The sequence below is a fragment of the Portunus trituberculatus genome, chromosome 12, assembly GCF_017591435.1.
Source record: "Portunus trituberculatus isolate SZX2019 chromosome 12, ASM1759143v1, whole genome shotgun sequence".
Classification (NCBI taxonomy): domain Eukaryota; kingdom Metazoa; phylum Arthropoda; class Malacostraca; order Decapoda; family Portunidae; genus Portunus; species Portunus trituberculatus.
The window spans coordinates 12,670,469-12,697,777 of record NC_059266.1 but is presented as its reverse complement, the minus strand read 5'-3'; the positions used below and the strand labels follow the sequence as shown (position 1 = coordinate 12,697,777).

The following is a 27,309-nucleotide window of genomic DNA, read 5'->3' as shown; positions in this document are numbered from 1 at the left end:
TAAATACTAGCCTGTATAAGCAGGTTTACAACAAAACCACAAAGATGTATGTAGGGATGTAGACAGAGAATTTCACAAGAACACCACTTCACACCAACCCAGGATTTCTTATCAAACTCACTCTCTCTCTCTCTCTCTCAACAAAGACAGTGAGTGACATAAACATTGAATGCAATAATGTTAAAGCTAAGTCAACAGATAACTTTTCACTGAGTTGGGTGTGATGTGCAAGGATTTAAGTATAGGTATACTGACAGTATTGTAGTTCTCAAGATGTATAGTCCTGTATCCAAACCATTTCAGGCCATGATTAATGTAATTCATGATTGACTATACTAATGTGTTAACTATGGAATTTTTAATGATATGCATACAAATTGTGGTCTAGCAGATCCCAAAGAATAGAAATTTCTCAACTCTTGTAATGAACTACCACTGCTTCTTGATATGGATTTTGTAAGACAGTGATTTCCAAACACATGATAAATTACCACTTTAGGGATAATGGAAGGATACATAAAAAAAAGAAAGTTAAGAATTCTGGAAATTATAAAAACACTGCAGTCTTCAAAGTTGTTGAATAAACCTGTTATAAATACATAGTGAAACTGAGCAACAACAATAAGCATTCAGAACTGCTATACATATACAAAACTTGAAAAGTAGAAAAATTATTTAAGTGTGTGGCAAGCCAGGTTTTCATTAAGGAATGCTTGAGTACACAGATATTCAATAACTCTGATCACATGTGGGCTTGTTACTCACTACCTGAGCCTGCCTCTTTTTCACATTGTCAGTTTCTCTCTAAGCACCTGCTGATGCTAAAATCTAGAATTTTTATTTAGCTATAAATATCTTAATATTAAAAAATGTTAGTGGCATTAAATGACTTGGTGATCTCCTCCCAAGCTAATTTTTTTCTTGTGAAGGCTAGCTGGGTTTGTTGAGCGGTCTTGCAAGTCTTTATTCTTTTACAAGATTGAGAATCATTATTCTCTGCTCGTGCGTGAGTGGCGAGGTCCGGTCACAGCTTCTTCCCTCCATTCTTGTAGCGCGCACTGTTGTTTTGTTGTCGTTCGTGGAGCTCAAATCCGGATTACAGTCATACCAATACCGAAACAACTGTTACCAACTCATGCTAGCGGCAGACCTCTCGCGGCCCTACCTTCCACGGCGACTCTTGGTATGGATTGAAGGTAAGGGCGGAGGCTTTGCCTTGCTGGTCGAAGGGAAGGTCCGTGCCTTGGCCTTCGCGACTCTTGGTACGGCCCTAAATACCCTTCCCATCAGGAAGGCGTTTTTAAATGTCTCGTGTGGTTGCTTCATAGCATGACTCATCCTAAAAAATTATGTATCATTTAACGTTTGTGTCTACCCAAAAAATTTTACATGAATATTTTTCTCTCTTGATAAATTTCAACCTCCCTCACTCAGTGACTCAGTATGTGGCCAGGTGTCAAGAGGGGTCATGCGCCATTAAGCTCTCAAATTTCTCAGAAATACAGTCAAACCTCGCCTAACACAACAGTTATGTTCCTGAACTCGTCGTGCACAGCGAGATTCGTGTTGGGCGAATAATAGGCCCTATGGGAAAATAGGGGTTACGTTCCCAGATCCTCCCAAAAAAACACTTTTTACCAAAAAGACTGAAAAAAAAAAAAAAACAATAAATGAAGTACCAAACACACATTTTATTCAACTATAGTACTAGTACAGTAATACTCTGCTTAACGAACACGATAGGGGGTGTCAAAGCTGTTCGTAGAGCGGAAATTCATTAAGTGGATGTAATTTTCCCATAGGAAATAATGGAAATAGGGGGGATGCGTTCTGGGCTGATCCCCAACATACCACATGGGTAAAAAAAAAAAAAAAAAAAAAAAAAAAAAAATATATATATATATATATATATATATATATATATATATATATATATATATATATATATATATATATATATATATATATATATATATATATATATATATATATATATATATATATATATATATATATATATCTATCTATCTATCTATCTATCTATATATATATATATATATATATATATATATATATATATATATATATATATATATATATATATATATATATTTCTATTTTTACAAGCCTTTAAGAAAGGATTGTTTTGTAATGCATAAAGTGAAATCTTACATGGAATACCAAAAAATAAAGCAGAGATGATGAGATTGGCCACAGATGGCGGAGACTCCAACGACTTGGCCGCTTCTTCTTCTTCTTGTGACCTTTTTAGCTTGGCGTGTTTTCTTTCACCACAATAATATTACATTTGTTTCCACTCCTCTATTGCCTGCTATAATGGATATCATGTCATAGTATTCATATACGCTCATGCCATGAGGATAACCTGGACTCTGTGGCAGTAAGTGATAGTGAATTACTTATGAAATAATGCGATATTTCATTAGTAATTCACTATCACTCACTGCCACGGAGTCCAGGTTATCCTCATGGCATGAGCGTATATGAATACTAAGATATGATATCCATTATAGCAGGCAATAGAGAAGTGGAAACATAAACGTCACGATGAAAGTAACACGCAAGCTACAAGGGTCACAAGAAGAAGAAGAAACGGCCGAGTGGCCGGGAGTCTCCCGCTTCGTCTGTGGCTCATCTCATCTCTGCTTTATTTTTTGGTATTCCATTAAGATTTCACTTTATGCATTACAAAACAATCCTTTCTTGGGGGCAAGGCTTGTAAAAAGCTAATAGATATGTTGTTTTGTGAACATATATACATATATAAGACAGTAACACAGGACCAGTGGGAGATTCAAATGGGGACCAAATCGTGCAATCGCGAGTCAAAGTCATGCTCGGTGAAATATGGTATATTTTACCGATTCGTATATGCGAGATTCGTGCTCGGTGAGGTTTGACTGTAATTACATCCTTACAAGCATAAATTTGACAAAAATTAGAATCAGAAACTTCAAGAAAAGACAAGAAACAAATGTTTACCATATTTTATGGTTTACAAGACGCACTTTGTTTTCCTAAAAAATACCCTGAAAAATACTAGTGCATCTTCCAAAACGAATGTTGTATTGTAAGGCAGCACCCAACCTCTTGACCGATAGTGACCTAGATTTGTATGTTGAGTCATTACATTATGATGTTAGCTTAAGTACTATTTAATTCAGCCTTTTATATTATGTAAACTCAGTACTTAGCTATTACAAGTATTTTCAATACTATAATCCTTCCTGGAGCCTACTTGGCGTGTGGAGAAAACGGGCCGATCCCTCGTCTCATTGCAACACACACATACATGCACACGAACGCACACACATGCCAGGTGACTTTATAACTTTATTAATAGAACATCCAAATGGTTTACTTGTTCAAGCAAGAGTCAAAACTTCACTTGTGAATTATATTCACATTGGTAAAACACCTGTGAAGCACGATTGCAAAATAAAATAAATACGAACTGCAGTACTTATTTACTGAAGTATTTACCTATGGTGTTTTTATTTATATAGTTTTACATTTGTGGTGAGTGCTCCAGCAATTTTGTAACGAGTGATGAAACAATAGTGTCTTGCAGACTTCTTGCTTCTGATGTTTTTGTGTCCAGTGGTCGAATATGGTGAATGTGTTCTTGTATGAGAATAACTTTTTTTTCTTAGAAATTTCTTTCAAATATTAGGGTGCATCTTCCAAGATGCAGCGTCTTGCCAGCCGTAAAATACGGTAATTGCAAATTGTCTGACAGCTTGACCTTGAGTCTTCACCTCCCCTCCGTCACACATGTTATCTTTTCCTCCTGGACCCTCACCTCACTCCATGCCTCAATGCCACACTTCTCCACCCTCTGTCTATATCATAAGACTGCTATGATTTTTTCAAACACAGTTTTTTTCTCACTACCTTCATTATCAAAACTATATGTCACATAACTCTCACAATAATTTTATTACAAAAGATTATTTTGAGACAAAGGCATAAAGCTGCATAAGATGAGTAATAATTACTTCACAGTGTCTTTATCTCACTTCAACACACTAATAACAACTAAGAGAGTTCAGTTCAGTCATAAAATGACAGATTGCTGAGATGCTGCTGACAATCTTTTTTATGTTTCGTTTCTCTCTACATGGTTGGACACATGTCTGCCGACTTCCGTAAAACAAGCAACAAGCCCTAACTGGTTTGTGACCATGACCTGCACCCTGTCCTCACTTGCTCTCTCCCTCTAAAGACAAAAAGGGAAGAGTGACAAGGGGGAAGGAAAGGAGACACAGGCAGTAGGGATTACCACCTCTCTCTCTCTCTTTCTGTGTGTGTAGGTGTGTGTATTTACCTAGTTGTAGTTTTACAGGGCCTAGGCTTTATGCTCGTGTGGCCCCGTCTCCATATCTACACTTATCCAATTTTTCTTCAAAACTATGCACTCATTGCTGACACCACTTCTTCACTCAAACTGTTCCATGTCTCAACACATCTTTGTGGGAAACAATATTTTTTAACGTCTCTCAGACATCTTCCCTTTCTCAGCTTTTTACTATGTAATCTTGTGCTTTGAATGTCATATTCTTCTCTCAGGATCAGTTTCTCATTATCCACTTGGTCCATTCCATTGATCAATTTATAAACTTGTATCAGATCTGCTCTCTCCCTTTTCTGTTCCATGGTTGGTAGGTCCATAGCCTTTAGTCTCTCTTCATATGTCATCCCTTCAAATTCTGGAACCATTCTTGTAGACATTTTTTGTAGTCTCTCCAACTTTCTTATGTTTCTTTTTATGAGTGGTCCACACTACTCCTGCATATGCCAATCTGGGTCTTATTATAGTACTTACCAATTTTTTCATCATTTCTTTGTCCATGTAGTGAAATGCTACTCCAATATTCCTTAGCAAATTATATGTCTCTCTGAAAATTCTATCAATATGGCTTAGCAGTTGATTGTTTTCTTCCACTGTCACTCCTAAGTCCTTTTCCTATTTTACTTTCTCTAGTTCTATTCCATCTTCCATCTTATAGATTCCCACGGGTCGTCTTTCACTTTTTCCCATTTCCATGACATGGCTTTTGTCCACATTGAATTCCATTTCCCATTTTTTACTCCATTCCCAGATCTTATTTAGGTCTTCCTGCAGTATTTCACGATCCTCTTTTTGTTTAATGACTCTGCACAGTTTCGCATTGTCCGCAAACACATTTATGTAGCTGTTCACTCTCTCTGGCATGTCGTTTATGTATACGAGAAAAAGTATTGGCGTCAATTCTGACTCCTGTGGCACTCCGCTGTCTACTGTTCTCCACTTGGACTTCATATCTTTAACTATCGTCCTTATTTCTCTCCCCTCAAGTAATTTTTCATCCATCTCAATGTGCTTCCTTTTAAGCCACCCTTCTCCTCTAACTTCCATAGTAATCTTTCAATTATTTTCAATTTATCAAATGCCTTTCTTAAATCTAAATAAATACAGTCAATCCATCCCTCTCTCTTTGGTACTTTATCAACTATTCTAGAGTAGAAACTCAATAAATTTGTTACACATGACCAACCTTTTCTAAAACCAAATTGGCTATTTGATAATAATTTGTTGTCTTCAACAAACTCCATCCATTGCTTCTTTATTACTTTTTCACACATCTTGCATATTACACTAGTTAGTGATACCGGTCTGTAATTTAAAGGTTCTTCCTTCCTTCCGCTCTTATATATGGGAACCACCTCAGCTCTTTTCCACTCCACTGGCACTGTTCCATTTTCTATTGAGCATTTTATGATGTATATAGGACTTGCTAGTTCTTCCCTACATTCTTTCAGTTTTCTGCCTGAGACTTCATCCGGTCCCATTGCCTTTTCCTCATCTAGTTCCGTCATCAACTTTTTTATTTCAAGCTTGGTTACTTTAATCTCTTTCATATGGACAGTCTCTCTATTACCCTGTGGTATTTCAAATTTTGATTCCTTAGAAAAGACCTCAAAAAACTTACTATTTAACAGTTCTGCCATACTTTTGGGTCTTCCACCATTCTGTTCTCTCCTTTTAACCTTTCTATTGTTTCTTTTTGTCTTATTTTTCCATTTATGAATCTGTAGAACAATTTTGGTTGTTCCTTACATTTTTCGACAATGTCCTTTTCATAGTTCCTTTCTTCTTCCTTTCTCACCTTCTTCTTCTTCTTCTGCAGCTGCTCCATGTTCATATTCTGTTCCTCTCTTCTCCACAAGGCTCTGTCCCAAACTCCTCTCCACTCAATCCTCTCTCCCTCAGGTCCTCTCCAATACGATCCTTCCATCTTTTCTTTGGCCTGCCACGTTCTTCTTCCCTCCACTTCCATATCCAATATCCTTCTGCCGACATATCCTTCTTCTCGCCTTTTGATATGACCGAACCATCGATTCTCCTTTCTTGTACTTTCTTTGTCACCTCCTTTACTTTGGCTGTTCCTCTTATAAAATTGTTTCTCACTTTATCCTCCTTGTCACCCCAAGCATCCACCTTAACATTCTCATCTCAGCAACCTCCAACTTATTCTCCTGTGCTTTCTTTATTGGCCACGTCTCCGCACCATATAACATGGCAGGTCTAACCACCGATTTGAACACTTTTCCCTTTACTCTTGCACTAATTTTTGGTCACAGAGCACTCCAGTTGTTCTTTTCCAATTCTTCCAGCCCGATTGGATACGGTGAATGATCTCTCCATCCAGGTTGCCGTCCGCTGATATATGAGAGCCCAAGTATCTGAACTCCTTCACACCCTTTAACTTCATATCTTGCATCCATACTTCACTCTCTGTCGACCATTAAAATTCAGATACTCCGCCTTCTCCTGCTAATTCTCAAACCTCTCTCCTCCAATGCTCGTCGCCATCTCTCCAACTTTCTCTCCACCATCTCTACTTTCATCCACCAAGACGATGTCATCCGCGAACAACATAGTCCACGGTGCCTCCTCCTTTATATTTTGAATACTGTCATCCATGAGTATTGAACAGATATCTCAGAAGATCCTGGTGCAGGCCCACTCTCACAGAACTCCTCTGTTGCTCCACACTGCTCCTTACCCTCGTCCTTGAGCCTTCCATTCATGTCCTGGATCACTCTCACATACTTCTCTGATGCTCCTTTTCTTCTCATACTAGCCCAAACTTCTTCCTTTCTCACCTTAGCATATTCATTTCTTGCTGTTTTGAAGTTTTCCTTATTTTCTGGATTTCTGTTTCTTCTCCACCTTTTCCACGCTCCATCTCGTTTCTCCTTTGCCCTAGCACATCTTGCATTAAACCAATCTTTCTTTCCTTCTTCTTTAGATGTATATTTTGGGACATATTCCTATTCCCTGACTCCTGTTTTGTATATTTCTAAAAATAAGTTATATTTGTCTTGCATTGTCTCTGAGTTTTCCATCTCCTCCCAGTTTACGTTTTTAAAATAGCTCTTGAGGTTCTCAATACCAGCCATTCTGTAATTTAATCGGTCTCCTTTGTATGATTCATCTCTATCTTCCTTTCGTTCTTCTATATCCATATCTAATATTATATGGTCACTCTTTCCCAATGGGCACTTATATCTTATATCATCGTTAATATGTATATCCCTTGTAAAAACTAGGTCCAATCTCGCCGGCTCATCGTCTCCTCTGAATCTTGTGTTTTCCTTTACTCTTTGGACCATCAAATTATCTATCATTAGGTTCAGGAATCTACCTCCCCAGGCATCTTCCCCCATACCACTTTCATAATTTTCCCAGTCCACCTCTTTACAGGTGAAATCTCCTACCAATATCACTTTTCTCCTTTCTTTAATGATTCTTGTAAGGCTCCTTATTGTGCCATTTATCATGTCTTTATATTCTTGGTTAGTCCATGAGTTTGTTTTTGGTGGCACATATGTTCCAATGATTGTTAATTCTTTTTTATTAATATGTATCTTAATATACTGTAGTTCTGATTTTCCTTCCCCAAACTCTACTTGATTTACCACCATCTCTTTCCTTAACATCATCATGACTCCTCCTCCTTTACCCACTCTGTCTCTCCTCCATATATTATACTATTTATCTGTCTATTTTTATTGCTTCATTTAACTTTGTTTCCACCAGGCATACAATATCTGGTTCTTCTTTCTTTATGTAATCTCTTAATTCTAATTTACTAGATAAAATCCCATCTATGTTTGTATACATAATTTTTAATCTCTTGTTCTTATCATTTTTAGTTAAACATGCTCCATTTTTTCTCTTCCTTCTCTTTTATATACCATTTCCTTATCCTGTCTCCTATAATTCTCCAAAAAAATGCCTTCTTCTCCTCCTCTGACCTTTCATTATTTTTTTCTCTTGCTTCTGCCACCAGTTCGTTGTGTCTCTTCCTTTCCTCCTCGTTTCAATTTTTCTTTATATATATATCTTTGCAACCTTCTGTTTCTCTGAGTTTTGTTTTTCTATATAGTACTTCTTCTGTTGCTGCTTGTGATTTTAGTAATATCTTAATTGGTCTCACTGTTCCTTCTTGATATGGTCCCATTCTATGGATTTCTTCTACTTCCTCTTCTAAGTTCTGTCTATCCTCGTCATTTAGATGTTTTAGTAGGTCTTTTACTGATTTCATTTCGTCTTTTTCCCTTCTTGGTCTATATTTAACATTTTTTTCTTTCAGTCCAAAAATAATTACACTCTTTTTTTTTCTGCAATTTCTCTTACTAAATTTTCTTTTTTCTTGAAGACTCCTATCATTTTGTTTGTCATATTTTCATCCCTTTCTTTTAACATTTCTTGAAATACTTCCTGAAATGATTCCTTGTCTTTCTTATCTTGGATTCTCCATGCCTGTACTTCTTTTTTAATCATGTCTTGTACTCTTTCCTCTTCTTTGTTAACTAGATCTTTCAGCTTCTCTTTTACTTTCTCGGCTTTACCAAGTCCTTCCATCAATTTCTTGTAGTTAGCTATTTGCACTTTTAAATCTTCATTTTCGGTTCTTAGCCTAGTTTCATTTTCTTCCACTCTTTTTATCCTTTCTTTCAATTTCTGGAGCTCTTTATCCTGTTTTTCATTATCTTTCATTCCCATATTCTCCTTTATCAATTTATCTAATTTACGTTCGATAGTCAACACTCTATCAAATAGTGAAGTATGTGCCGTATCAAAGCCTTCGAATGCTCTTTCTCCCTTACCAACATAATCATCATCAGCTTTCATTCTTTCCCATGTCTCATACCTGAATTTAGATGGAATCTCTTTCTCACTCATGATTTTGTAACACTGTATTCATGAAAAAAAAAAGGAGTCCACACTAATAGCCCAGGCCACTGCAAACCCAAACAAAGGTAGCGAAGATCAGCTAATTCTCAGGAGCGATGGTATTGTGTCCTTCCTCGACCGCGTCTCGTGTGTATTTACCTAGTTTACCTAGTTGTATTTACCTAGTTGTAGTTTTACAGGGCCTGGCCTTTATGCTCGTGTGGCCCCGTCTCCATATCTACACTTATCCAATCTTACTTTAAAAGTGTGCACACTCGTTGCAGACACTACTTCTTCATCTAAACTGTTCCACGTCTCAATACATCTCTGGAAACTATATTTTTAATATCTCTCAGACATCTTCCTTTCTCAGCTTTTTACTATGCGATCTTGTGCTTGGTGTCATATTCTTCTCTCAGGATCAGTTTCTCATTATCCACTTGGTCCATTCCGTTGATCAATTTATAGACTTGTATCAGGTCTCCTCTCTCCTTCTTTCTTCCAAGGTTGGTAGATCCATAGCCTTTAGTCTCTCCTCATATGTCATCCCTTCAAGTTCTGGGACCATTCTTGTAGCCATTTTTGTAGCCTCTCCAATTTCCTTATGTGTTTCTTTTATGAGGGTCCACACTACTCCTGCATATTCCAATCTGGGTCTTATTATAGTATTTATCAATTTCTTCATCATTTCTTTGTCCATGTAGTGAAATGCTACTCCAATATTCCTCAGCAAATTATATGTTTCTCTAAAAATTCTATCAATATGGCTTACTGGTTGATTGTTTTCTTCCATCGTCACTCCTAAGTCCTTTTCCTTTTGACTTTCTCCAGTTCTACTCCATCTCCCATCTTATAGATTCCCACAGGTCGTCTTTCACTCTTTCCCATTTCCATGACATGGCTTTTGTTCACATTGAATTCCATTTCCACTTCTTACTCCATTCCCAGATCTTATTTAGGTCTTCTTGCAGTATTTCACAATCCTCCTTTTGCTTTATAACTCTGCACAGTTTCGTATCATCCATAAACAAATTTATGTAGCTGTTCACTCCTTCTGGCATGTCGTTAATATAAATGAGGAAAAGTACTGGTACCAATACTGACCCCTGTGGCACTCCGCTTTCTACTGCTCTCCACTTGGACTTCATATCTTTAACTACCGTCCTTATTTCTCTCCCCCTCAAATAATTTTCTATCCATCTCAATGTGATTCCTTTTAAGCCACCCTTCTCCTCTAACTTCCACAGTAATCTTGCGTGTGGCACTTTGTCAAACGCCTTTTTTAAATCCAAATAGATGCAGTCAACCCATCCCTCTCTCTCTCTTGTACTCTATCAACTATTCTAGAATAGAAACTCAATAAATTAGTTACACAAGACCGTCCTTTTCTAAAACCAAATTGGCTATTTGATATTAATTTGTTGTCTTCAAGGAACTCGATCCATTGTTTCTTTATTATTCATTCACACATCTTGCATATTAAACTAGTTAGTGATACCGGTCTGTAATTTAAAGGTTCTTGTTTCCTTCCGCTCTTATATATGGGAACCACCTCAGCTCTTTTCCATTCTACTGGCACTGTTCCATTTTCTATTGAGCATTTTATGATGTTGTATATAGGACTTGCTAGTTCTTCCCTACATTCTTTCAGTATTCTGCCTGAGACTTCATCCGGTCCCACTGCCTTCTCTTCATCCAGTTCCTTCATTAACTCTTTTATTTCAAGCTTGGTTACTTTAATCTCTTTCATATAGATTGTCTCTCCATTACCCTGTGGCCTCTCAAATTTGGATTCTTTAGTAAAGACCTCCTGGAATTTTTATTTAATAGTTCTGCCATACTTTTGGGTCTTCCACCATCCCGTTCTCTCCTTTTAACCTTTCTATTGTTTCTTTTTGCCTAATTTTTCCATTTATGAATCTATAGAACAATTTTGGTTGCTCCTTACATTTTTCGACAATATCTTTTTCAAAGTTCTTTTCCTCTTCCTTCCTCACCTTAACATATTCATTTCTCGCTGCCTTGAAGTTTTCCTTGTTTGTTGGATTCCTATTTCTCCTCCACCTTTTCCATGCTCCATCTCTTTTCTCCTTTGCCCTAGCACACCTTGCATTAAACCAATCTTTCTTTCCTTCTTCTTTTGGTCTATATTTTGGGACATATTCCCTGACTCCTGTTTTGTATATTTCCAAAAATAAGTTATATTTGTCTTGCATTGTCTCTGAGTTTTCCATCTCCTCCCAGTCTACGTTTTTAAAATAGTTCTTGAGATTCTCAATATCAGCCTTTCTGTAATTTAATCGGTCTCCTTTGTATGAATCGTCTCTATCTTCCTTTCCCTCTTCTATATCTATTTCTAATATTGCATGGTCACTCTTTCCCAATGGGCACTTATATCTTATATTGTCATTAATTTGTATACCCCTTGTAAAAACTAGGTCCAATCTCGCCAGCTCGTCGTTTCCTCTGAATCTTGTGCATTCCTTTACTCTCTGGTCCATCATATTGTCTATCATTAGGTTCAAGAGTCTTTCTCCCCAGACTTCTTCCCCCATACCACTTTCATAATTTTTCCAGTCCACTTCTTTACAGTTGAAATCCCCTACTAATATCACTTTTCTCCTTTCTTTAACGCTACTTATTAGACTCCTTATTGTGTCATCTATCATGTCTTTGTATTCTTGATTGGTCCATGAATTTGTTTTTGGTGGCACATATGTTACAATGATTGTTAACTCTTTTTTATTAATATGCATCTTAATATACAATACTTCTGCTTTTCCTTCCCCACATTCCACTTGGTTGATCACTATCTCCTTCCTTAACATTATCAGGACTCCTCCTCCTCTGTTACCCATTCTGTCTCTTCTCCATACATTATACCTATTATCCAAATCTATTATGATTGCCTCATTTAGTTTTGTTTCAGCCAGGCATACAATATCTGGATTTTCTTTCCTTATGTAATCTCTTAATTCTAATTTACTTGATAAAACCCCGTCTGTGTTTGTATACATCATTTTTAGTCTTTTGCCTTTATCATTTTTAGTTAAACTTGTTCCACTTTTTCCTCTTCCTTCTCGTTTATATACCATTTCCTTATCCTGTCTCCTAGAATTCTCCAAAAAAATGCCTTCTTCTCCTCTTCTGACCTTTCATTATTCTTTTCCCTTACTGCTGCTGCCAGTTCATTGTATCTCTTCCTTTCTTCCTCATTTCTATTTTTCTTTATATAGATATCCTTACAGCCTTCTGTTTCTCTAAGTTTTGTTGTGTGTGTGTGTGTATTTACCTAGTTGTAGTGTGTGTGTGTGTGTGTGTGTGTGTAATTCACCTAGTTGTAATTTTACAGGGCCTGGGTATCATACTCGTGTGGCCCTGTCTCCATATCTACACACATCCAACTTTCCTTTAAAACTATGCACACTCCTTGCTGACACCACCTCCTCACTCAAGCCATTCCACACCTCCACACATCTTTGTGGGAAACTATATTTTTTCACATCCTTCAAGCATATTGCCTTGGCTATCTTTTTACTATGCGATCTTGTAGTTCTACTTAAGTTTTCCTCTCTCAACATCATTTGCTCATTATCCACTTCATCCAGTCCATTCAACAGTTTATAAACATGTATTAAATCTCCTCTTTCTTTTCTTTGTTCCAAGGTAGGCAAATTCATTTCTTTTAATCTCTCCTCATAGGTCATTTCTGCCAATTCCGGAACCATTTTTGTTGCCATTCTCTGCAATCTCTCCAACTTCCTTATATGCTTCTTTTTATAAGGGGACCAAACCACTCCAGCATATTCCAATCTTGGTCTAATTACCATACTAATTAATTTCTTCATCATATCTTTATCCATATAATGGAAGGCTAATCCAATTTTTTTATCAAATTATACGTTTCTCCAAACATCTTATCAATATGAGCCTCAAACTGCCCATGGTCTTGTATTATCACTCCCAAATCCTTTTCCTTTTCCACCTTTTTCAACACTACTTCTTCACCCATCTTATATGACCCTCTTGGCCGTCTTCCACTCTTTCCCATCTCCATCACATGACTTTTGCTCAGATTAAATTCCATTTGCCACCTCTTGCTCCACTCCCAAATCTTATCCAGGTCTGCCTGTAAAATTTCACAATCTTCTTCACTCTTCACACACCTACAAAACTTCGCATCATCCGCAAACAAATTAATATAACTGTTTACTCCCTCTGGCATGTCATTTATATATACCAGGAAAAGTATTGGTGCCAGCACTGAGCCTTGTGGGACTCCACTCTCCACCACCAACCAGTCCGACCTTGCATCCCTTATTACCGTTCTCATCTCCCTCCATCTCAAATAGTTTTCCATCCACTTTAACACTTTTCCTTTCAGTCCTCCATAAATCTCTACTTTCCATAACAGTCTCTCATGAGGTACCTTGTCAAAAGCTTTCTTTAAATCCAAATATACACAGTCCATCCATCCCTCTCTCTCCTGTATTTTGTCAACCACTCTTGAATAAAAGCTCAGTAGATTTGTTACACATGACCTCCCTTTCCTGAAGCCAAATTGATGATCCGATAATAACTTATGATCCTCCAGGAACCGTATCCAATATTTCTTTATCACTCTCTCACAAATCTTACCGACCACACTTGTTAGAGACACAGGTCTATAGTTAAAAGGCTCTTCCTTACTGCCTCCCTTATAAATGGGCACCACTTCAGCTCTCTTCCACTCTACTGGTACTTCCCCTGTTTCTAATGAGCACCTTATAATATCATATAATGGATCAATCAATTCTTCTCTACACTCCTTCAATAATTTTCCTGAAACTTCATCTGGTCCCATCGCTTTATCATCTTTAAGTTCCTCCAACATTTTATATAACTCCTTTTTAGGTATCTTAATGTCCTCCATGTGCTTATTTCCTCGTACATTCTGTGGCTTTACAAACATTGTTTCTTTAGTAAATACTTGCTGAAACCTATTATTTAGCAATTCCGCTATATTCTTAGGGTCATCTACTATCCCTTGCTCTCCTTTTAATCTTTCAATGGACTCTCTCTTTTTAAGTTTACCATTTATGAACCTGTAAAACAATTTTGGATGCTCCTTACTCTTGTCTACAATATCTTTTTCAAATTTTCTTTCTTCCTCCCTCCTTACCCTCACATACTCATTTCTTGCCACTCTATAATTCTCCTTATTTAGTATATTCCTGCTCTTTTTCCATCTTTTCCAAGCCACATCTCTCTCTTTTCTTTAGCCTTAACACAAGTTGCATTAAACCAATCCTTTCTTCCTTCCTCTCTTGGTTTATACTTTGGTACAAATCGGTCTGTTCACTCCCTCCTTATATGGACCCAGTCTATGGATCTCTTCCACTTCTTCTTGTAGGTCTTTTTTTTCATCATCATTTAGATTTTTGAACAGATCTCTTACCGTTTTCAATTCTTCCTTAATTCTCTTTGGCTTATATGTTATATTTTGTTCTTTCATCCCAAATATTAACACACTCTTCTTCTTTTCTGCTATTTCCCTTATCAATGTTTCCTTATTCTTCATTACATTAACCAGTTCCTTGGACCTTTCTTTTTTGTCTTCCTTCAACTGATCTTTAATTATTTCTTGTAATCCAACCATCTCTGCTTCCCTCGACTCAGTCCATTGTGTTTTCTTCAGTTCCCATTCCTTTCAAGCCTTTCATTCTGCTCACTAATCATTTCCTTAAAGTCATCTTTCTCCTTTACTACTCTCTCCATTTTCTCCTCCAACCGTCTCTTGTATTTTTCAACCTCCACTCTCAAGTGTGCATTCTCATCCACCAATCGTTTTCATTTTCCTCCAGTCTCTTAACTCTTTCCTTCAAAGCCTTGCGAATTCTCTATCCTGCTCCTCCTCACTCCTCTGAACTTTTAATTCCTTCACCAACTCCTCAAATCTCTTCTCCAACATTACCAATCTACCTTGCATTGTTGCCCTGTTGAAGATGGACTCATGCTTTGACTGGCCACTTTCGGCTTTGCTCCCTGGGCCTCATCGACATATTTTGAATTTGGTAATTTATTTCTTACCGGTCTATCCATTTTTTTTTACTCTTCCTGGGAGCATGTGGGTGTGTGGTCACTGGGGCCAGGCCTGGTAGTTACGTGTGGTTGGATGCGTTGGCTGCTATGGCTGGCCTTTGTGGGTTCCCGTTCTGTCGTTTGGAGTGTGGAGGTTCTCCCACCTCCGATCACTCCCATGTACACGCCACCAGGCTACGTTCACTCTGTACACTCGTTCACTCGCTCTGGTCGCCCCTCAATAGCAATAACTATTCTCACTCAAGCACATTGCTTAGCGTGTGGAGTGTTATTTAGATGCCGTTCATGCGCAGGAGGCACGTCCGCTCTCCACGGAGCGCGGAGTGTGTGTGTGCTTGTGTGTGTATGTGTGTGTGTGCTGATAATAATAATGATGGTGATAGTAATAATAACAATACACCTAACCCTCCATTATCATGCGAAATTGGTACCTAATAAACTGTGTGATAGCGGAAAACACGATAACGGAAATGAAGAATAAATAGGAAGTAAATAAATTGGTGCCTCAGCCCAAATATTTTCCTAAAAAAACAGCTCTGAACAAGAGAATACCATGTGCGAGACTGAGGGATGGTGGTGGTGGTGGCGGTGGTGGTAGTGGTGAGCAGAGTGACCAGAACCAATCAGTTCCCTTATTCAAATCAAGTGACGTGAATACACAGCGATGATTGGCTGCTGGCTCCTCCTTCTCCTCCTCATGATCATCATCTTTCTCCCCCTCCACTACTTCTTCCTCCTCCTCCCCCTATCTAAACATTCATCGGTGTGTGGTTGGGATATGTGTAGTACTACTATTTCTTCTTCTACTACTACTACTACTATTGCGAGTGCATGATAACGACTTTCCAGATGCGCTAAAACTTAATTTTACAGATTTTCATAAGTGCGCGATAATGCCTAAACGCGATAATGGAAGGGCACGATAACAGAGGGTTAGGTGTAATAATGATAATAATAATGATAATAATAATAATAATAATAATAATAATAATAATAATAATAAGAGAAGAGAGAGAGAGAGAGAGAGAGAGAGAGAGAGAGAGAGAGAGAGAGAGAGAGAGAGAGAGAGAGAGAGAGAGAGAGAGAGAGGCTACCTTTTGAACCTAGCTGCAGAACTGACCAATAATTGTGTACTGTAGCCTATTTATTTTCTGTTTCATCCAGCTAACAAATGTCTTGTGTGACTTATGTTTTTCTGGTAAGACGTGTAGTGACCTGCAACCTAACCTAACAACCTTAATTTAATCTTACACAAAAAGTATGGGATAAAAAAAAGGCTTCTATGTGAAACAAATCAGTGTAGTGAATTGTTGGCAATGCTGCTTACCAATAAAACAACAATGCTTGTGGAAGTTACTGCTGCTTCCACCACTGCCAACAACATAAAATGTGTAATTTAGTTCTCTAAACACCCTGATTTTCCACAGGTACCCAAGATGGTTGGGGATGAGAGGTAGAAATAAAATGAGAAAACTCAAAACTTGAAACTATCCATCTGCGAAGGAAATTGTGTAGAATATCAATTAATACACTACATATCTCACCAGAGAAACAATAAACATCATGAGAAAATTGTTGGATGAATGAAACTAAAAATTGTTCAGTTATGATGGGATTATCAGGGATGCATCCTGATAATCCAACAAACTCCTGGTCCGTTGCTTTAACTTTTCTGTAACATACAATGAGGCTGAATACAGTGATCATTCTAGTTCTTATTTTTTATACTAAATTATACAATAAAAGTTCTGAATAAATTTTCTATGTACTGATTATCTATATACTGCATCTTGTTAACTCCTTCAACATGAGGATGCCTATTATGTGTCCTCATAATGCTCATAACATATCTGAGGATGCGCATACTGCGTCATGGCTGTGTTCTGCTAAGACAATGTAGTTTTTATCTGGGATACTGTATGAGATCTTTCAGACTGTAGGCTGTATATGATGTGATGGCTTACCTGACTTTCATCATTATTGCAAAGGTGTATGATTCGCTTATAGCAGGATAAGTACTGATGTGCCCTGCTGGCAATAATTTTATCTAATTAATTTTTTTTATGAAACCAATAGATTATTTTACCATAAAAAATGTTTTACTGTCATGTGCCATTTTCAGAAAATGGCCAAGAACAGGTAATCTATATTTTTTTTCTCTAAAATTTGTATGGGTTTATTTCATAATGTACGTATTGTTACATATATAACACCAACCAATAAATAGCAGCATGATTTAATACATGTCAGGAGAGTTAATAATGAAACAGTATGACGGATGGGATGAGTGTTGACAGCCCAGAGAACTCAACGACCACTACTTATAGTAATCAAAGCATTACTCAACATGTTATCGAACTACCTCATTGCTCATTATGACCTGTAGAGGTTTGCTACCCAGATGAGACAGGCAGAAGAAACCAAGCAGTGGACATGGGAGGAAGTGTTGTAGCAGCAGCTTAGAGGAGACTGACTGTGCTGGTTACCTTTCTCATTTGTCATCTTCAGTATTAACCTTAACTATTTATTGTTTCTCTCAAGTGTTACCATACAGTGACAGCCAGTTTTTCACAGTTACTCATCTTAGACAATGATTCCAATGACGTGGCCTTTGCTTTCCCTCAGTTACCAGTGTTGGTGGTAGAAACTATAGGCATTACATGCCATATGTTTGGTTGTCGTACCTATGAGGTGTAATGTAATGCGAGTGTTATAAGCATATATGGGATGTTATGTTATGTTAACTGTCGTAAGTTTATGTGTGTTTGTTTGATGTGCTTGTGGAGAAGTAATGCTATGGGAGTTCTGTGACCCAAGTTCTAGTGAATCATCAATTGTGGACTTTTGCAGCCTCCTCTTAAAGTTCCCTCTCTGGAACCTGTATTCAAAATCTGTTCATTACAGAATCAAGTATGAAAATTCACTTACTACTATTGTTATTTCCAGAGAGAGAGAGAGAGAGAGAGAGAGAGAGAGAGAGAGAGAGAGAGAGAGAGAGAGAGAGAGAGAGAGAGAGAGAGAGAGAGAGAGAGAGAGAGAGAGAGAGAGAGAGAGAGAGAGAGAGAGAGAGAGAGAGAGAGAGAGAGAGAGAGAGAGAGAACTGCCTCTGAGTCAGGTATTGCCTCACCACCTCCCAGCTCGGATATGATCCTGGGAGCGGTTTTCTGTTGCCTTGAGTGAAGAGGTTAATATTCTTCTGTGTAATATGATGCCCTGTAACTTTTCCTTCTTCTGTAATGCATCCTACTTTCTGTACAAATCACTAATACTAGCAAGGATAAACAAAGTGCTCAACTATTACCTCAGAGTCCAAGTTGACTTGTAGTTTGGATATAAAGGGCAGCAGTGTGTCAATGACCTGTCGTGACAGTTTCCTCCAGCGATCCCTGTTGACTTCCCGGGTTGCTCCCAATACCAAGGACACAAGCTTCAACACCTGTGGAGATGTATTGTACTCCTCATAATGTTCAACTTGTCATCTAATCAATCCACTAAGCTCTAATTCCTCCTCTTTCCCTCTTTGGCATTGTTTAGGCACTAGGTAAATTAAAATCTGTCATGCAAGTTTGAAGTACAATGTTGTTCCACTTTGTTGATCTACTTTCAGTTGCATAAATACAACATTAATCAGTATTGGAAGAAAGGAAAAATATAGAATATATAAAGTAAATATAAAGAAAATTTAAGAATACAAAACAAAATGAAAAAAGGAAAGGCAGAAATATTGCCTTCTGATTTTGATATAATGCTACTTTTTAATACTTCAGTGTTTTTCTTATTTATGTAGAACCAACCAAGGGCAACAAAAAAATGCAATTAAAGGAAAAAAGAGGCCCACTGAGATGCCAGTCCCAAAACAAGATCAAGAAGAGTTAGCCAAAAGAATACAATAACTGTCTTGAAACCTCACTCTTAAATGAGTTTGTCATAGGTAGGTAGAAATACAGAAGCAGGCAGGAAGTTCCAGGATTTACTGGAGGAAGGGATGAATGATTGAGAGTACTGGTTTACTCTTCATGTAGAGTGGTGCAGAGATTAGGGAAGTTGGAAAGAAAAACATCTTGTATAGTAAATAGGATAGGAGACATGCAGTTAGCAAGATCAGAAGAGGAGTTGACATGAAATTAATGGTAGAAGACAGCAAGAGATGCAACATTGTAAGAAATAACAATATGAATGGAATCCTCTTTACATGTGAGGTATTTTTCATACGTAGATGGATAAGATATCTGTAAAGAGTTAGCAGTTGAGGAAGTGAAAAAAACTGGCAAAGACAACTTAGAACACATAACTCTGTAGAAGTTGTTTTAGCTGGAGATGAGATTTATAGTTTTCCAGTTTAGATTATAAGTTAAGGATAGGCTGAGGATGTTCAATGTAGAAGACAGCTAGACAGCTGAGTGTTATGGCAAAAGAAGGGATAGTTGTCTGGTAAGTTGTGTTGAGTTGATAGATGGAAGTGAGTTTGAGGTATTTAATAATACTAAGTTTGCTCTATCTTAATCAGAAATTTAAGATAGACCAGAGTCAGGCATTCTGTGGCTTGCTTGTGTGATCTGTTTACTTTCTGAAGGATTGGTCATCTTTAGAAAAGAAACATGGAAAAGTGTAGGGCGGTATCATCAGTGCAAAAGTGGATAGGACAAGAAATTTGGTTTAGATGATGCTTAATGGGAAGAGAGTGGATGACAGGACAGAACCCAGAGGAATACCACCGTTTTTAGACTTAAGAAGAACAGTGACTATCTAGCACAGCAATAATAGATAGAGGATAGGTCTTGCACAGCATACTGCAGTTGGCAATGGAGTGGTGAAAAACAAAGCACCTGATGGTAGTGGGCCAGTCGAAGCAGCATGGAGCACAGCACCTCCCGCTGGGTGTCTAACTCTCGCTGATCAGCAGTACTGGTGGTGCTCCGAACCAAGAAGAGGTCCTCCACTAGTGGTTGTAGGGCCAGGATGCCTGAAACAAACCACACTCAACAACACTGGTATATAATAACAACAGTACCTCTGCATTTAATACCTCTTCACTTCATTACATTCTACAATAAATGGAGAAAATATTCCCTTTTCTTCCTCCATCATATGCCAGTTGCCTCACAGTCATGGAAGAAAGCAAAAGCTTTCATGTTCCAACTAAAAATGGCAAATGTCTCACTGGCTCACTAAAAGAAACTTTACAATATTCTAATATTCCTTCCTGCCCTGAACATTTTAAAATCTATCCAACTTTCTATCTTTGGACTGCATACTATGATGGATAAAAAAAAGCTCTTATATATGGTTCCCATATATAAGAGTGGAAGGAAGGAAGAACCTTTAAATTACAGACCAGTATCACTAACTAGTGTAATATGCAAGATGTGTGAAAGAGTAATAAAGAAACAATGGATCGAGTTTCTTGAAGACAACAAATTATTATCAAATAGCCAATTTGGTTTTAGAAAAGGTGGGTCGTGTGTAACAAATCTATTGAGTTTCTACTCTAGAATAGTTGATAAAGTACAAGAGAGCGAGAGGGATGGATTGACTGTATTTATTTAGATTTAAAAAAGGCATATGATAAAGTGCCACATGAAAGATTACTGTGGAAGTTAGAAGAGAAGGGTGGCTTAAAAGGAAGCACATTGAGATGGATGGGAAATTACTTGTGGGGGAGGGAAAGAAGGATGGTAGTTAAAGATATGAAGTCCAAGTGGTGAGCAGTAGACAGCGGAATGCCACAGGGATCAGTATTGGTGCCAATACTTTTTCTTATACGTATATAAACGACATGCCAGAGGGAGTAAACAGCTACATAAATCTGTTTGCGGATGATGCGAAACTGTGCAGAGTCATAAAATAAAAAGAGGATTGTGAAGTACTGCAGGAAGACTTAAACAAGATCTGGAAATGGAGTAAAAAATGGGAGATGGAATTCAATGTGGACAAAAGCCATGTCATGGAAATGGGAAAAAGTGAAAGACGAGCAGTGGGAATCTATAAGATGGGAGATGGAGTAGAACTAGAAAAAGTAAAAAAAGGAAAAGGACTTCGGAGTGACGATGGAAGAAAATAATCAACCGGTAAGCCATATTGATAGAATTTTCAGAGACATAATTTGCTAAGGAATATTGGATTAGCATTTCGCTACATGGACAAAGAAATTATGAAGAAATTGATAAGTACTATAATAAAACCCAGATTGGAATATGCAGGAGTTGTGTGGACCCCCATAAAAAGAAACACATAAGGAAATTGGACAGTACAAAAAATGGCTAGAAGAATGGTTCCAGAATTTAAAGGGATGACATATAAAGAGAGACTAAAAGCTATGGATCTACCAACCCTGGAACAGAGAAGAGAGAGAGGGGATCTGATAGAAGTTTATGAATTGATTAAAGCAATGGATTAAGTGCATAATGAGAAACTAATCCTGAGAGAAGAATATGATATTAGAAGCACAAGATCACATAGTAAGAAACTGAGGAAGGGAAGATGTCTGAGAGATGTTAAAAAATATAGTTTCCTGCAAAGATGTGTTGAAACTTGGAATGGCTTGAGTGAGGAAGTAGTGTCAGCAATGAGTGTGCATAGTTTTAAAGAAAAATTGGATAAGTGTAGATATGGAGATGGGGCCACACAAGCATAAAGCCCAGGCCCTGTAAAACTACAACTAGGTAAATACACACACACACACATAATGTTACAGTTGACTATGGTAATAAAGAAACAATGGATCGAGTTTCTTGAAGACAACAAATTATTATCAAATAGCCAATTTGGTTTTAGAAAAGGTGGGTCGTGTGTAACAAATCTATTGAGTTTCTACTCTAGAATAGTTGATAAAGTACAAGAGAACGAGAGGGATGGATTGACTGTATTTATTTAGATTTAAAAAAGGCATTTGATAAAGTGCCACATGAAAGATTACTATGGAAGTTAGAAGAGAAGGATGGCTTAAAAGGAAGCACATTGAGATGGATGGAAAATTACTTGAGGGGGAGGGAAAGAAGGATGGTAGTTAAAGATATGAAGTCCAAGTGGTGAGCAGTAGACAGCGGAATGCCACAGGGATCAGTATTGGTGCCAATACTTTTTCTTATACGTATATAAACGACATGCCAGAGGGAGTAAACAGCTACATAAATCTGTTTGCGGATGATGCGAAACTGTGCAGAGTCATAAAATAAAAAGAGGATTGTGAAGTACTGCAGGAAGACTTAAACAAGATCTGGAAATGGAGTAAAAAATGGGAGATGGAATTCAATGTGGACAAAAGCCATGTCATGGAAATGGGAAAAAGTGAAAGACGACCAGTGGGAATCTATAAGATGGGAGATGGAGTAGAACTAGAAAAAGTAAAAAAGGAAAAGGACTTGGGAGTGACGATGGAAGAAAATAATCAACCGGTAAGCCATATTGATAGAATTTTCAGAGACATAATTTGCTAAGGAATATTGGATTAGCATTTCGCTACATGGACAAAGAAATTATGAAGAAATTGATAAGTACTATAATAAGACCCAGATTGGAATATGCAGGAGTTGTGTGGACCCCCATAAAAAGAAACATATAAGGAAATTGGACAGTACAAAAAATGGCTAGAAGAATGGTTCCAGAATTTAAAGGGATGACATATAAAGAGAGATTAAAAGCTATGGATCTACCAACCCTGGAACAGAGAAGAGAGAGAGGGGATCTGATACAAGTTTATGAATTGATTAAAGCAATGGATCAAGTGGATAATGAGAAACTAATCCTGAGAGAAGAATATGACATTAGAAGCACAAGATCACATAGTAAGAAACTGAGGAAGGGAAGATGTCTGAGAGATGTTAAAAAATATAGTTTCCTGCAAAGATGTGTTGAGACTTGGAATGGCTTGAGTGAGGAAGTGGTGTCAGCAATGAGTGTGCATAGTTTTAAAGAAAAATTGGATAAGTGTAGATATGGAGATGGGGCCACACAAGAATAAAGCCCAGGCCCTGTAAAACTACAACTAGGTAAATACAACTAGGTAAATACACACACACACATAATGTTACAGTTGACTATGGTTAATGCAATGGATCAGTGGATGGAGGAGTCAACAAGGTACAGGGGGGAAGAAGAACATTCGTTGCTTGACCTAGTATTCACAAAGAAACCAGAGCCCCCTCCAATTATACAATACCTTAGTCCAATGGGGAAAAGTAATCATGTGACATTAGAGATGCAAATGCAGGAGGAAGATGAGATAAGTTACAGAGATGACTATAAAGGAGAGAGATTAAATTATGCAAGAGCGGATTTTGAAAAATTAAGGATATATTTTGCTGATATTGAGTGGAGAAATACTATGTACAAAAAAGACAGTACAAGGGAAATATGACATTCTTACAGAAATATAATGAAGGAGTAAAAAAGTTTATACCTGTTTATAGGGTTAAGAAAAATACATGCTTGGTATGATGCTATATGCATACAAGCAAAAAAAGGCAAAAGATAAATCATGGAAGAAACTCATAAAACAGAGAAATGACTATAACAGACAGCAGTACAGGGATGTAAGAAATGAATATATTAGAGTAAGGAGAGAGGAAGGAAGAAACTATAAGAAAGATGTGGTGAATAAAAGCAAAGACGAACACAAACTTTTCTACAAATTTATAAGTGACACAACAAAGAAAAAGGAAACAATTGAAAAAATAATTAAAGAAGGAAAGACATACCAAACAGAGAAGGAAATATGTGAAATAATGAATGAGAGAAATATGTGAAATAGTGAATGAGAGCTTCAAAATGGTATTCACTGCAGAAGATTTCACAGAACCTAATAGAACATTTCATTGCCAAGGATTACAAGAGATTGCAGTGCACAAAGAGGATATTGGAAGATTATTGGATAAGTTGGATGTCAGAAAAGCAATGGGGCCAGATGGTGTATCAGGCTGGATGTTAAAAGAATGTAAAGAGCAAGTACTGGATCCAATTTGGGAAATAATTAAAAGTTCAATAAATGAAGGGAAAGTTCCACTAGAACGGAAGAGAGCCAACGTAATTCCGATATTTAAAGAAGGAAAGGCAACTAAACCACTAAACTACTGACTAATGTCACTTACAAGTTTTTTGGGGAAGTTGTATGAAATAATTATCAGAAAAGTGGGTTAAATATCTAGAAGAGAAACAAGTCATATCAAACAGACAATTTAGGTTCAGGACAAGGAGGTCATGTGTATCAAACTTATTAAGCTTCTACTCGAGTTATTGCAGGACTCGAAAATAGAGATGGATGGGTGGACACAGTATATCTGGATATAGAAAAGGCTTTTAATAAAGTCCCTCTTGGAAGACTACTTTGGAAACTAGAGAACATAGGAGGACTGCGAGGAACTTTGCTAAAATGGACAAGAGATTATTTGAAGGATAGAGAAATGAGAACGGTGATCAGAGATATATACTCATCTTGGGGTAAAATAACAAGCGGAGTGCCACAAGGGTCAGTGTTAGCTCCCATTATGTTTCAGATTTATGTAAACGACATTCACATTGGGGTAAACAGTTACATTAATTTATTTGCTGATGATGCAAAGCTGCTAAGAGTTATCAAAACCAGGAAGGACTGTTTGCTGTTACAGGAAGGTATAAAGAAAATCTATGAGTGGAGTAAGAAGTGAAAATTGGAGTTTAATGCCAAGAAATGTCACATAATGGAACTAGGAAAAAAAAAAGTAAGAGAAGACCAGTATGGAACTACTTGATAGGAGAGGAACAAATAATGAAGACTAAAGAGGAAAAAGGTCTGGGAGTGATTATACAGGAAAATATGAACCCCGAAAAACACATAAGCATGATATTTGGATTATCATATAAAATGTTGACTAATATAAGAGTGGCATTTCAATACATGGACAAAGATATGATGAAAAAAAATCATCACAAGCATGATATGTCCAAAGCTGGTATATGCAGCAGTAGTGTGGTCTCCCAGCTCTAAAAAGGATATAAGAAGATTAGAAAGGATAATGAGAAACTGATCCTGAGAGAAAATTATGACATTCGAAGCACAAGATTGCATAGTAAAAAGCTGAGAAAAGGAAGATGTCTGAGAGATGTTAAAAAATATAGTTTCCCACAAAGATGTATTGAGACGTGGAACAGTTTAAAAAAAATTAAATAAAGAAGTAGTGTCTGCAACGAGTGTGCATTCTTTTAAAGTAAGATTAGATAAGTGTAGATATGGAGACGGGGCCACACAGGCATAAAGCCCAGGCCCTGTAAAACTACAACTAGGTAAATACACACACATACACACACACACAGATACACACACACAAAAGAAAAAAAAAAAAAAAAAATAAATAAATAAATAAAATAAATAAATAAAAAAATAATAAATAAATAAATAAATAATAATAACAATAATAATAAAATAATAATAATAATAATAATAATAAATAATAAAATAAATAAACAAATAAATGAATAAAAATAACAAAGATGATTGATAAACAGTATGGGTTTAAGAGAACAAGGTCATGTACAACTTACTTCAGAAGATCTTGCTCAAAACTGATTGATATAACATATGATGGAGAAGGATGAATGAACTGTGTATTTGCATCTTAAAATGATATGCTGTCAGGTTCTTAGTTAAAGAAATGAGAAGAGGTAAGAGATGGCTAATTAGAATGGAGAATGGTAGAAAGTGAAATACAGTGGTATTTTGAGATACCAGTTTAATTTGTTCTGTGATGGAGTTTGTACCTCAGAACAATTTTTTTCCTATTGAAATGCACTGAAATACCACTAATCTATTCCAGCCTTCCCCAAAAAAGTATCCTTATTTTTCTACATGTTTTCAGATAAGAAAAATATATTTATAAATAATTATTATTATAATAAAACATAACAAAATGCATATTTATCTAAGAAGGTGCATTCCATGGGTGCTATCATACCACATTCCCATCCCTCACTTGGAACTGTCTATCAGGTGGAGCGTACAAATATAGCCACCCACAGAACTCGGTGACAATTCTGTAAACATTATTCATTGAATAAATGAAGTTAGAATTAGGGAAGAGAGAGAGAGAGAGAGAGAGATAGAGGGTGCAACACCATAGCTGTAGAGGAGGTTTGCTTACATTGTTCCCCCTCCTAAGTGATAAGCGTTGGTGGAGGAGGTTTGCCTTTACAGTTACGTACACATGCATACTTTATCAATGCATGAAAATATGTAAAATAACAGCAAGAGTTTATTTAGTGTTCTTATTTTGGAGACACATGTTTTCAGCTAATGGTGGCAAATGGTGCAGAAGGAAGGAGGGAGGAAAGGATGCAGGCACCATTCACACATAAACATTAAATATGAATTAAAACTTAACTTTCTGTAGAAAAATAAGAGAAAAAAGTCTGTAAATTATGTGAAAATGATGAAAGAACAATCATAGTGCATGAGATCCACAGGAAACACGTAGATACTAGCTCAGCTGAGGCTGGACCGATGCATCAAGCTGCCGACTATAGCAGCAACATCCCCAAGTGTGACTCGTATCTCAAAATTTTGCTCGTATCTCAAAATGAAAAAAGTGACCAAATCATAGCTCGTATCAATAAACACTCGTACCTCAAGCCACTTGTATCTCAAGATACCACTGTACAGTAATACCTTTAGATATGAGCAGCTTAACATACAAGTTTTTTGAGATATGAACCATGATTTGGTCCATTTTTTTGTTTTGAAATACTAGTGAACCTTTGAGAAATGAGTCATGGTTGGGAATGCTGCCGCTAGTCAGCATATTGGTCTAGCCTCAGCTGAGACAGTATCTACGTGTTTCTCACAGATCTCATGCACTGTGATTGTTCTTTCATTTTCACACTATTTACTGACCTATTTTTAGTTTAAAGAACGTGCAGTTTTAGTTTATGTTTATGTGTGAATGGTGCCTGCATCCCTTCTTCCCTCTCTCCTTCTCTACCGCACACCTCCGTTACCTGCAAACGTCTGTCTC

The 27,309-nt window shown here is 37.1% G+C and overlaps 1 protein-coding gene across 4 annotated transcripts in view; it reads right to left on the bottom strand.

Moving 5' to 3' along the window:
- Window positions 1-27,309, bottom strand: part of LOC123502590 (huntingtin-like) — a 420,122-nt gene that overhangs the window by 149,465 nt on the left and 243,348 nt on the right. For all 4 annotated transcript variants that reach the window (XM_045251746.1, XM_045251745.1, XM_045251744.1 and 1 more), the window contains exons 27-28: window positions 20,155-20,291; window positions 18,630-18,764 (exon numbers count right to left, since the gene is read on the bottom strand). In XM_045251746.1, coding sequence (XP_045107681.1) covers window positions 18,630-18,764; window positions 20,155-20,291 — 272 coding nt within the window. The remainder of the gene's footprint in view (window positions 1-18,629; window positions 18,765-20,154; window positions 20,292-27,309) is intronic.